The sequence below is a fragment of the Myotis brandtii genome, unplaced genomic scaffold (assembly GCF_000412655.1).
Source record: "Myotis brandtii unplaced genomic scaffold, ASM41265v1 scaffold292, whole genome shotgun sequence".
Classification (NCBI taxonomy): domain Eukaryota; kingdom Metazoa; phylum Chordata; class Mammalia; order Chiroptera; family Vespertilionidae; genus Myotis; species Myotis brandtii.
Genome location: NW_005361156.1, coordinates 586,472 through 599,215, shown reverse-complemented (window position 1 = coordinate 599,215; position 12,744 = coordinate 586,472). Strand labels below are relative to the sequence as shown.

Sequence of the window (12,744 nt, the reverse complement as noted above, 5' to 3'; positions counted from 1 at the left end):
GGACCCCCACCCTGATCCGGGACACCCTTCAGGGCAAACCAGCCGGCCCCCACCTGTGCACCAGGCCTCTATCCTATATAATAAAAGGGTAATATGCAAACTGACCCTAATAGCAGAAAGACTGGGAATGACTGGTCACTATGACACACAATGACCACCAGGGGGCAGACGCTCAGTGCAGGAGCTGCCCCCTGGTGGTCAGTGCGCTCCCACAGGGGGAGCTCTGCTCAGCCACAAGCCAGGCTGTCGGCTGCCAGTACAGTGGTGGTGGTGGGAGCCTCTCCCGCCTCCTCAGCAGCACTAAGGATGTCAGACTGCAGCTTAGGCCTACTCCCCGCTGGCAAGTGGACATCCCTCGAGGGCTCCTGGGCTGCCAGAGGGATGTCTGATTGCCAACTTAGGCTCAATCCCCTGGGGAGAGGGCCTAAGCCAGCAGGTGGTCATCCCCTGAGGGGTCCCAGACTGCAAGAAGGCACAGGCCGGGCTGAGGGACTCCCCCGCCTCCCCACCCCGAGTGCACAAATTTTTGTGCACCGGGCCTCTAGTATTTATATAAAAAAAGATTTGGGTTGTTCGCAGGTAAAACATCGATTGATAAATTTGTCTTTGATTCCATGTTGCTGCACAGGTTTAAATCTTAATACCTTTTACCTGCTGTTGGGGGATGGGGAAGGCAGTTCTTCCAAGAGAGGTGAGTCCCCATGGGAGCAGCTGTTCCAGGCCAGGCTGTATGTGCCAAGATGCTTTTCCTCATGTCCAGTTTCCTGGCTGGATATATTCTCATTCTGCAGTGGCTTGTTTTATTGTGGAATAATCAGGGCATTCTTCGTGGCAAACAAAAAAGCTCCTAGCTGTGCTTTTCAAATCCCTGCTCTGAGTTGAATTTGCTTCATTAAAAAAAAAAAAAAAGTAAGGAAAAAAAATCCATAGGAATGTAAATCAGAAATTATTGGGTGTAATCTTATGGGAAGTGAAATGTCAAAGGCTGGCACTTGGAAACAGCAATGTCGAGCAGAGTTGCAGCCCCGACTTGCATGTGTTGAGCCAGGAGTCCAGGCAGAACTGAAAAAGAAAGCAAGTGCTTGCGCCTGGCAGTGTGTCCTTGGGCTTCAGCTCTGTGGCTGCTAGAGTGACGGGACTGCTTTCCCAGGGGCAAGAGGTTGTGCTGAGACATTGAGATGAGTGCATCTTTGCCAGGTTGGTGTTTTACCCTCTGGGGAGTGGGATGTGCATGTGGCTGCTGAGGGAGTTGGGTCATCTCACCCTCATTAGAGGTGTGCCCACTCCCTCCTCAGCTTCCTCCAGCTATCTTGGCCCCTTGCTTACCCCTCTTGAGCTTCCTGAATGCCCATTTGGCTCTGGAGGGCCGTGAGTGCCTTCTTCTGCTCAGTACGGTATTTCTCAATGTAAAGTTGCAGCTCTGGTTGGCAGTCTTACTGCAAAGCCTCATTAGTACTGCCATTTTAAACTGTTTAGGTCATGGGTGTAAGTTTCTTATTGTTTCCCATTCACAGCCTTAGGATATTTAAACATGCCTTTTTCAACCTGCCACAGCTACCTCTGGATCTCAGCTTCCTGTGCTTAGGTTTCTTTCTCTCTACTGCTCTGAAGGGTGGTTCAGGTTATCACTGCACAAAGGGCCTGCCCTACTGCTGAGTGCTTTGATGGTCGTCACTGAACACTTGGTGGGGTTCTTCCTGTGGGAGGGAGGGTAGAGTCTACAGACTAGATCAGGATCTCTCAAGTGGGAACTGTCCTGTTTATTGTTGTATACTATAGTATCCTTTCCTCTATGTACTAAATGCCAGTAACACTTTCTCCCTTCTCCAGTTATGGCAATCAAAATGTCACCAGACATTGCCAAGGTTTGGGGGGCGTGGAGGCACAATTGCCCCAGTTGAGAACCACTGGGATAAAATACGCATCAGGGGCTCCACACTTCCTGAGGCTCCCTCCTAATGGATTGTATTGAGGTATAGACTCGGCAGTTCCCAGGATGAACCCTAGGTTGGGGGTAGCCACAGGACGTAGCCTATTGCCTGTTCTAAGGCTCACACTCATGTACTGGATATGCAGGCTCACTCAATAAGCAGCTTTGGTAGCACATTTGGTCCGACCAGTTTTTGGGGCTGGGCTGCTGCAGCATCAAGTTTGAAGTCCTCTACATCCACACATGTGGACACGAAGCAGCACACCTGACACTTAAATTCTGCAGAGAGAAGGGCAGCTCTGCAATGCCATCTCTTTTGCTCTTTCTGCCTGAATCATGTCTCACTGTCTGCCACCCCAACACCATTAGTAACAATAAAACACTTTTTGCTTTTCAAATCTCAGTGTTTGTCTCACCACCTGTCTCCTCTCTCACCTGCTCTGGTGTCCGTGACACTTACCATCTTCATGTGTGGAGAGGTGTCAGAGAGGAAGTGAGCAGGTTTTAGCCAGCACAATGTTCTACTTCGTCCCTCCTTAGTGGGTGGCCAGGTGCTGCTGCAAGTCACTGGGTCTGTTGGGTCAGGTCCAGCCATGGAACCTGGGAAAGGGCAGAGGTGAGTACCAAGGGCCGTCCACCTGGTTGGCACCTGCATTCAAGGTTGGCCTACCCCAGATTGGGTGCAAACCTTCATTTTCTGAGGCAGTGCTCTCTTTTGAAGATCTGTTCTGGAGACCTTTTTTTTTTTTTTTTTTTTTTTTTAATCAAAGATACCACTTGGATAAAAAGAAAAGAAAGCTCTCAGAAACACATGTTTATAAACAAGTCTCATTAAACTTAACCTTCTCATTGTCTTTGGGGAACTTCTCTCCATGGCCTGAGCACTTGTTCAGTTAGCAGTGAGGAAGCTTGAGCTGAAGATAACTTGTCTTGGCAAGTGCTCCTGAGGCCATCTTCATTGTGTTAAGGCCCTCCAAGAGTGAGAACAGGGTTGTCTGTTTGATGGTGGTCACACCCAGGTCTTCAGGGCTCCCTTTTCCTGTGGACTCGCAGACACCTCCTGCCTTCTGTGCCCAGTCCCCTCAGCAATTGAGGCTGACCCTTTGGGAAACTCCTCACTGCTCTTGGATGTCACTTATGATACCTCCCAGAATTGAGGTTCTGCCTACTGAAAAGAAGCAATGGACTGTGCCAAAAACCTTTATGTGACAGATAATGTCGGTGCCTTTGCTGGATCGTCTTTCATCCAGAAACATGTGATGTATAATAACATTTTTCCAGGTCCATGAATCAATCCATCACATTTTGTTATTTAAAAACTTCACGTTTGACATTTTATTCAGTAGTTCATTTGTCAGTTATGAATTAAAAACAACATCTGTCACTGTCCTATGTGCCTCTTTCATTGTTTCCTTGAGCCTTGCTTGACATACGGCTGGGCACACAGGTTTAGATGAGGCCTGTAAACAGGCCCATGTTAATCTGATTTACACACTGTTGGGGGAAGGGGGGGAACAGGTGTTGTGGGGCGGGGCATAGGTAGTGTTCTCCCTTCATTCTGTGGGGGCAGTGATGGCCACCTAGCAAGCATATGGCCTGGTAGATTGCAACAGTGCTGTAGTGCTCAGGACTCTGTGTGAAGCGCTGACTCCTTCTGCTTCCCTACTCTTGCGTGTGTTCCTTCAGGTCACACAGCCCTGCTTCTCTTCAGTCCTGGGCCTGAGGCTCTGCACTCAAGGATGACCCTGGAAGCCCAAGGAGCATTTCCCCCTTGACTGTGTAATGAGAACCCAGTGAGGTGCTCAGTGCTCTGTGTGTACAGCTCTCACCCATAGTGTAACTGGCCTAGCTGGTGAGGACAGTCCAGGCCTATCATGGATCGTGATGGGCCTCAGCCTGGTGACTGACCTCTTTCCCATTTACCACTGCCTCTGAGGACGAAAAGTTTCTGCTCTAGAGGAATCCACAGGCAGCAAAATCTCAGACATATGCCGAAGCAATATCTTCACCGATATAGCTCCTAGGGCAATGGAAACTAAAGAGAAAATAAACAAATGGGACTACATCAAAATAAAAAGCTTCTGTACAGCAAAAGAAACCATTAACAAAACAGCAAGAAAGCCCACTGCCTGGGAGAACATATTTGTCAATGATATCACTGATAAGGGTTTAATCTCCAACATTTACAGGGAACTCATAGAACTTTACAAAAGGAAGATAAACAACCCAATCAAAAAATGGGCAACGGACCTAAATAGATACTTTTTGAATGTGGTACCATCTCACACCTGTCAGAATGGCTATCATCAACAAATGACAAGTGCTGGCGAGGATGCAGAGAAAAAGGAACCCTTGTGCACTGCTGGTGGGAATGCAGACTGGTGCAGCCACTGTAGAGAACAGTATGGAGCTTCCTCAAAAAACTAAAAATGGAACTCCCATTTGACCCAGTGATCCCACTTCTAGGAGTATATCCCAAAAAACTAAAACACCAATCAGAAAGGACATATGCACCCCTATGTTCATAGCAGCACAATTTACCATAGCTAAGATTTGGAAACAGCCTAAGTGCCCATCAGCAGATGAGTGTCTTAAAAAACTGTGGTACATCTACACAATGGAATACCACGCTGCTGTAAAAAAGAAGGAATTCTTAACCATTTGCAACAGCATGGATGGAACTGGAGAACATTATGCTAAGCCATATAAGCCAGTCAGAGAAAGATAAATATCACATGATCTCACTCATTTGTGGAATATAATGAACAACATAAACTGATGAACAAAAACAGATCCAGAGACAGAGAAGCATCGATCAGACCGTCGAACCTCAGAGGGAAGGTAGGGGAGGGTGGAGGTAAGGGTGAGAGATCAACCACAGGACTTGCATGCATGCATATACTAGGTGTACCGGTTAATAACGCAGATTTTTTTCAATAGATGGAGTTACACATATGTTGATATATATGCAATTTGATATGTAAGCTATTTTGTTGTATTGACAACAAGCTTCAAAACATCATATGTCAAATTTTCTGAAGGTGTTAATATCATAGATATTTTTCATGCCAAAAAAAGAGCATTTGCAGGAAGTTTTAATTCATTACTTTATTTTGAAGAAAAGTGCTGTTGAAAGTGATCGTATACTTCGGGAAGCTTATGGTGAACGTGCTCCATCTCAAGATCCTTGTGAACGCTGGTTTAAACGCTTTAAAAGTGATGATTTCTATGTGAAAGACAAAGAACGTCCAGGTCAATTTGAACCACGCTTTGATCGTGAAACGACCAGAATGGGTCAGAAGACACGGCAAAGTAATTCTGTTTCATGATGACGCACCATCACACACTTCAAAACCAGTTAAAGACACGTTAAAAGATCTTGCCTGGGAAGTATTAACCCACCCGCTGTATTCATCAGACCTTGCTCCTTCAGATTACCACTTGTTCTGATCAATGGCACACGCACTTTCTGAGCAGCACTTCAAAACATACGAAGAAGTGGAAAATTGGGTCTCTGAACCGTTTGCCTCAAAATAAGAAAAGTTCTATTGGGATGGTATCCACAAATTACCTGAAAGATGGGGGAAATGTGTAGCTAGCGATGGACATTACTTTGAATAAAGCACTTTTTAAAAAAAATATATATTTTATTGATTTTTTACAGAGAGGAAGGGAGAGAGATAGAGAGTTAGAAACATCAATGAGAGAGAAACATCGATCAGCTGCCTCCTGCACATCTCCTACTGGGGATGTGCCTGCAACCCAGGTACATGCCCTTGACCGGAATCGAACCTGGGACCTTTCAGTCCGCAGGCCGACGCTCTATCCACTGAGCCAAACCGGTCTCGGCAAAAATCTGCATTATTAACCGATACACCTAATAAGCCTAACCAATGGACACAGACACCAGGGAGGTGAGGGCATGAGTAGGGATGGGGGGTGGAGGGGCAATGGGGGATAAGGACACATATGTAATACCTTAGTCAATAAAAATTTTTAAAAAGTTTCTGCTTATCTCCAGGTAAGTAATTGACTTTGTACTTCTGTTATGATTATATACTTTGCTTATAGGGACAAATTATTAAAGTACTGACTGAACCTCAGAGCATGGTCCAAACCTTTGGTACCTCCTGTGAGATGGAGTATTTATAAAATGTATAAGGCACAGTTGACTTACTGCAGAGCCATAGGGTGTTGGAGAAAACAGTTTTCTATAAGTAAATGTGGCACTTTGGGCTCCCGTTCCAGCTAGAGGATATGTACTGCTGGCTGCCTCATTTAATATCAGATTCTCTTAGATCCGTGGTCGGCAAACTGCGGCTCGTGAGCCACATGCGGCTTTTTTGGCCCCTTGAGTGTGGCTCTTCCTAAGCCTTAGGAGTACCCTAATTAAGTTAATAACAATGTACCTACCTATATAGTTTAAGTTTAAAAAATTTGGCTCTCAAAAGAAATTTCAATCATTGTACTGTTGATATTTGGCTCTGTTTACTAATGAGTTTGCCGACCACTGTCTTAGATGTTTTTTACAAAGTCAATTAGTTATATTCTCCTAATAGTTCATTGATACTGTGTTTGGTTGATTCCTTCATATTTTCATACTTTGCCTGGAGTTATAATGATCTTAGCAGACCTTTAAGTAAAAGAAGCCTGACTCCTCTTGGCTGTGGTGCAGCTCCAAAGTTCTTGATGATGGCTTCTTGGTTGGGAACAGGGACATGATGTGTATTCTGTGGTGACACTGCTTGAGCTTGCCTGCCACGTGGAGCCGAGGTTTATATGGCACTGCGGGACTGCCCAGGCTCCTGCCTGTTCTTGCCATCTGCTGCCTCCGTTTTCCACCTCCATGCTCATCGTGTTTGGGTTACAGGATGTACTGTCTAGCTTTGGTTTTGACTTTGTTATGTGTTTTACGCATCTCAAGATGAACATCATCTCTTGTGGTGGCTGAGCTGTCACCACTGCACACTGTTGATTACTTTGTGCCCACCTGTCTTTCCTGTTCTTGGTGCAGTTTCTATAGGACTCTGACTTTTTCATAGTTTTCTGTTTTTCCCTTCCCTGTTTAAGTAGAAAGAGGAGTATTTTTGTCTGTCCTTTATGAACAAATATATACACTATACAAGGAACAGCTTTGTATGGCTCCACTCCCTTAGCTATTCAGATTTATAAAATTAAGCACTCAGTTGTTGTTTTGATATACCTGTATGTATTGTTACAGAGTCGTGATTTTTCCTGTTTCAGCTTATCCTAATTATCTGTACTTAACTGATCTCTTTTTAGTGTTTACAGCACAACTTGGCCAGTAGTGGCCTCTACAGGCCAGCTTCCCTGCTTCCACAATTTGTGACGGCACCTTGTTTTCAGTCCCAGCAAGGGATTCTTGGATCATATTGATTATCTTTCTTCTGTTCCAAGACATGGAGTCAGATGCTCTCCTGGTTCTTTTAATGGGAAGTACTATTAGAAACAGATCTGGATGCTCTGGATGCTCTGAGTTCACTTCATATTGTTCTATAACAATCTGATGATGAGTAGGCTAATGATGTCACTGCTGAAACACTTCAGGGTCAGAGCTAAAAAATATTTTTTTATGGTTGTGGGTACAACTTCTATGTATTTCTGATTTGATGCTATCTCATCCTTTCTTAATTCCAACCTAAATTTTTAACTGTATTTATAGCCACTTTTGTTCAGTGTTTCTATATCTCATTGACAACTGTTCTGTTATCACTTTATCGACAAATTATCAAATTGCTTTCCAGAAACATTTTAACAGCAACACAGGTTTATGGTGCCAGCTGTACTTGTAGGAATATACTTGCTTTATTCTAGTCTTGCCAGCATTGGGTGTCTCTGTGTATTGAAAACATTTAATAATTCTTATCTATTTATTTATTCTCCCTAGTTGAAAATTTACCATGCTGCCTCTTTGCTTTAATGTGTTTTTTTGTTTGTTTTTTGGTAATTTTTATTTATTGATTTTTAGAGAAGGAGGAAGGAAGAGAGAGAGAGAGACAAACATTGATTTGTCGTTCCACTTATTTACGCATTCATTGGTTGCTTCTTGCATACATGTGCCCTAACCAGAGATTGAACTCACAACCTTGGCATATCAGGACGACGCTCTAACCAACTGAGTACCTGGCCAGAGCTCTGGTTGCTTTAAATTATCTTTGAGCCGTAACCAGTTTGGCTTAGTGGATAGAACATCGGCCTGTGGACTGAAAGGTCCCAGGTTCGATTCCGGTCAAGGGCATGTACCTTGGTTGCAGGCACATCCCCAGTGGGAGGTGTGCAGGAGGCAGCTGATTGATGTTTCTCTCTCATCAATGTTTCTAACTCTCTATCTCTCTCCCTTCCTCTCTGTAAAAAATCAATAAAATATATATATTTTAAAAAATTATCTTTGACTACTGCGTATGTTTTCATCTCTTGGTTACTTGAGGTATTTTGGTGCCTGTTCCTTGCCTATTTCTTCTTTAAAAGTCTTGGTGATTTAGAGATTTGAATGAGTTCTTATTATAATTTAATGCAGTCATACGTGATACAACTATCCTATATAATAAAACCCTAATATGCAAATGGACTGAATTGCAGAACAACCGGTCACTATGACGCGCACTCACCACCAGAGATAAGTGTACTCCCACAGGGGGAGCGCTGCTCAGCCAGAAGCTGGGCTCATGACTGGTGAGGGCAATGGCAGTGGCAGGATCCTCTCCCGCCTCCGTGGCAGTGCTAAAGATCCCTCGGGGGACATCCCTGGAGGGGTCCCAGACTGTAAGAGGGCACAGGCTGGACTGAGGGGACTCCCCCTGCCCCCCAGTGCTGCACGAATGTTGTGCACCAGGCCTCTAGTTTTTTATAATAGCTCATAGAGATGTAATTCATATACCATACAGTTCACTCATTTAAAGTATATAATTTAGTAGGGGTTTGTGTGTTTTGTGTGTGTGTGTGTGTGTGTGTGTGTGTGTGTGTGTGTTTATTCAGAGAGGAAGGGAGAGGAAGAGAGAGAGAGAGAAACATCAATGATGAGAGGGAATCATTGATTGCCTGTCTTCTGCACATTGGACCAAGCCCGCAACCCAGGCATGTGCCCTTGACCGGAATCAAACCTGGGACCCTTTGGTCCACAGACTGATGCTCTATCCACTGAGCCAAACCAGCTAATGCTAATTTAGTAGTTTTTAGTACATTCACAGAAAACATCACCACCATCCAATTCCAAAACATCTTCATCATTCCAGAAGGAAACCCCAGAACTATTAGCAGTCACTCCCCAATCTCCCCTTCCCCCAGCCCCTGACAACCACTTATCTACTTTCTGTCTCTATAGATTTGCCTGTTCTGGACATTTTATGTCACTTGAATCATACAATAGGTAGCCTTTTATGCCTGGTCTCTTTCACTTAGCATCATGCTTTCCATTTTCAACTATGTTGTAGCATAGGTCCATACTTCCTACCTTTTAATGGCTGTGTAATATTTGATTTTATGCCTACACTATGTTTTGTTTACCCATTTATCTGTTGATGGACATTTGGGTTGTGTCCATCTTTTGGCCTGCTATGAGTAAGGTTGCTATGAACAAATGCGTTTCATTTCTCTTGGGTATATACCAAGTAGTGGAATTGCTGGGTTATATGGTACCTGTTTCTTTTTGAGGAACTGTCATACTGTTTGCCAAAGTGCCTGCACCATTTTATATTCCCAGCTGCAATGTATGAGGGATCCAAGTTTTCTACGTTCTCATTAACTTATTATCTGTCTTTTTTGTTTTAACCATCCTAGTGGGTTCAAGTGGAATCTCCTTGTGGCTTTGATTTGCATTTCCATACTGTCTGGTGATATTGAGCATCTTCATGTGCTTATTGGCCATTTATATTTCTTTTTTGGAAAAATGTTTATTTGAATCCACTGCCTAGTTTTAAATTGTATGTGTGGTTTTTTTAAATTGAGTTGTAAGAGTTCCTTATATAGTCTGGCTACAAGTCCTTTATCAGATATATGACTTGCAAATATTTCCTCCCATTCTATGGGTTGTCTTTTCACTTTCTTAATGATGCCTTTGAAGCATAGAAGTTTTTAATTTTGACGAAGTCCCTTTGACCTGTTTTTTTTTTTTCTTTTGTTTCTTGTGCTTTTGGTTTCATATCTTAGACACCAATGCCAAGGTTATGAAAATTTTTTCATATTTTTCCTATATTTTTCTCTAAGAGTTTTATAGTTTTAGTTCTTACAGGTAGATCTTTGATTCACTTAAATTAAATTTGGTATATAATGTGGGAAAGGCATCCAGTTTCATTCTTTTGCATGTAGATATCCAGTTGTCCCAGCACCATTGGTTGAAAAGACTGTTTTTTCCCCATTGAAGGGTTTTGGCATCCATGTCAAAAATCAGTTGGCGGTAGTAGATGTAAGGGTTTATTTCTAGATGCTATTCTATTCATCTGTGTGCCTATACTTTTGCCAGTACCATCTTGTTTTGGTTACTATAGGTTTTTTGTAAGTTTTGAAATCTGGACATGTGAGTCCTCCAACTTCAGATTTTTTGTTTGTTTTGTTTTTTTGAGATTGTTTTGGCTATTTTGGCTCCCTTGAATTTCTGTATGAATTTTAGAATCAGCTTGTCAATTTCTACAAAGAAGCCAGTTGGAATTTTAATAGGGATCATATTGAATAATTTTTAAAATTAAGTTTTTAAATTTGTTTGGTGTGTAGAGGGCAGTTTGGCTCTAAATCAGTACTGTTAACCGATTATGCCACTACTGTTTTGCTTTGTTAAGCTTATTTTTTATCACCTATAACTTTTATGTGTGGTTGGCAATTCTTGGACTCTTCTTTCCATTAAGTTATACTTCTGTGTTCCAGGACTGCGTGGTTAACATTCTATTTGGCTGTGGGATGCAATCTCAAGCCAGTCTGTTTGCTTAAGCCCTAGTTGAGTGCCTTCGCGTGTATCCAGTCTTATATCAGCTATGGGTGGGTGAACAGGGCCAGGGGTTCTGAAACAGTATATACTGTGGTCACAGGGTTTAGACTGACTTCCTTTTTGAACAAAGGTTGGCTGTAGATGGCATTTAAGCTGGGTGGTGATGGGCAGGCTAACTAGCCATTGAGTGGGGTCTGGGGTGTGTGTTGGAGACTCATACAGTGCTAAGGGAGGAGGATGAGGGCAGATTGGTACTGAGTGGTGGGGTTCTTGGGAAAGCAAGACAGGGAGGACTGGGATTTGAGCAGGGAAGGGACTTGGGAGAGGAGGGCAGCATGAACCATGTGGCAGAATGTCAGATAGCCTGTCTGTACTTTGTGTTTGTGTTTCAACAATGTCAACACTTGAGTTCATGCACTTTAAGAAGAGCTCCTTTGAGTCTTATCTCTTTTTCCTGGGTCCACCAGTATGACACCATTCCTATTCAGTCCAGCGTGGTGTTATGTTCCTGCCCATCCCCATCAATGGTGAGGACCCAGACTGATTCCGGCTCGGCCCCTGTTCCAAGCGGTGGTAGCAGGCAGGGCCCCACCATGGACAGCACTGCGGCCGAGTCCCGACCAAGTGCCAACTCACTGCAACATGCCGCACAGCCACCACCACAGCCTCGGAAGAAACGGCCAGAAGACTTCAAATTCGGGAAAATTCTTGGTGAAGGATCTTTTTCAACAGTGAGTACATGCTGCTGTTGTTGAATGAGTGTGTTTTCCTTGGATAGGCTGACCTTCCAGGCTCAGAACTGGGAGACCTAGATACGAGGGTGGTGTTCTTCCCTGGAGGAGGGTTTCAGGCCTCTGGGGGTTCTTCTCCTATTCTGAAGGTGACTTGGGGCCATCAGTAGATCATGTGACTAAAATATCTAAGCCATGATTTTGTAGTTGCAAGTTTTAAAAGGCATCATTTGATCTTATTTTTTATTAAATGGCAATTCATTTTATTCAAATCAGGCATCAGCAGGTGACTAACATTCCATGTCCTTGTGTCACATTGGCAAGACTCTGGGAAGCTTTTCTGTTCCTTAAATTAAAAGTTAGTATTGGTCTTGGCCAGTGTGGCTCAATGGTTGAATGTCGACCTATGAGTCAGGAGGTCATGGTTCGATTCCCGGTCAGGGCACATGCCCAGGTTTCAGGCTCAATCCCCAGTAGAGGGTGTCAGGAGGCATCTGATCAATGATTCTCTCTCATAGTTGATGTTTCTCTCTTTCCCTTCCTCTCTGAAATCAATAAAAATATATTTTTTAAAAAAGTTAGTATTGGGCCCCAGCCGGTTTGGCTCAGTGGATAGAGCGTTGGCCTATGAACTGAAAGGTCCCAAGTTCCATTCCGATCAAGGACACATACCCGGGTTGTGGGCTCGATCCCCAGTGGGGGACTTGCAGGAGGCAGCCAATCCATGATTCTCTCTCATCATGGATGTTTCTCTCTCTCTCCCTCTCCCTTCCTCTCTGAAATCCATAAAAATATATATTTTTTAAAAAGTTAGTATTGGTATTAGTATCTCCTCAGAGTTTTGGGGGAAACATTTAAAAACCTTTATTTTAAAATACACAAAACATTACATTCATGACACTTGCTAGAGTTACAGACCAAGACCTGCTGGCCTCTAGATTCTGTGTTCTCTGTTTTATAAACTAGTGGCCAGGTGCACGAAATTTGTGCACGGGAGGGGGGGTGTCCCTCAGCCTGGCCTGCACCCTCTCCAATCTGGGACCCCTCGGGGGACATCCCTCTCGCAATCCGGGACTGCTGGCTCCTAACCACTCACCTGCCTACCTGCTTTCCCCTAACCACTCTGCCTGCTGGCCTGCTCGCCC

The 12,744-nt window shown here is 43.8% G+C and overlaps 1 protein-coding gene and 2 long non-coding RNA genes across 4 annotated transcripts in view; 2 read left to right on the top strand and 1 right to left on the bottom strand.

Moving 5' to 3' along the window:
* The window catches only part of LOC106726616, a 3,513-nt gene extending 2,618 nt beyond the window's left edge, over positions 1-895 (top strand). The window contains exon 2 of the long non-coding RNA XR_001362684.1: positions 629-895. This is a non-coding gene — a long non-coding RNA (uncharacterized LOC106726616). The remainder of the gene's footprint in view (positions 1-628) is intronic.
* LOC106726617 overlaps positions 1-3,951 on the bottom strand; it is a 7,684-nt gene extending 3,733 nt beyond the window's left edge. The window contains exon 1 of the long non-coding RNA XR_001362685.1: positions 645-3,951. This is a non-coding gene — a long non-coding RNA (uncharacterized LOC106726617). The remainder of the gene's footprint in view (positions 1-644) is intronic.
* Positions 3,952-11,188: 7,237 nt separating this feature from the next.
* The window catches only part of PDPK1 (3-phosphoinositide dependent protein kinase 1), a 60,237-nt gene continuing 58,681 nt past the window's right edge, over positions 11,189-12,744 (top strand). The window contains exon 1 of one of the 2 annotated variants that reach the window (XM_014542209.1): positions 11,189-11,599. In XM_014542209.1, coding sequence (XP_014397695.1) covers positions 11,204-11,599 — 396 coding nt within the window. In that variant the 5' untranslated portion in view covers positions 11,189-11,203. The remainder of the gene's footprint in view (positions 11,600-12,744) is intronic. The other variant, XM_005869361.2, reaches the window with a different exon arrangement.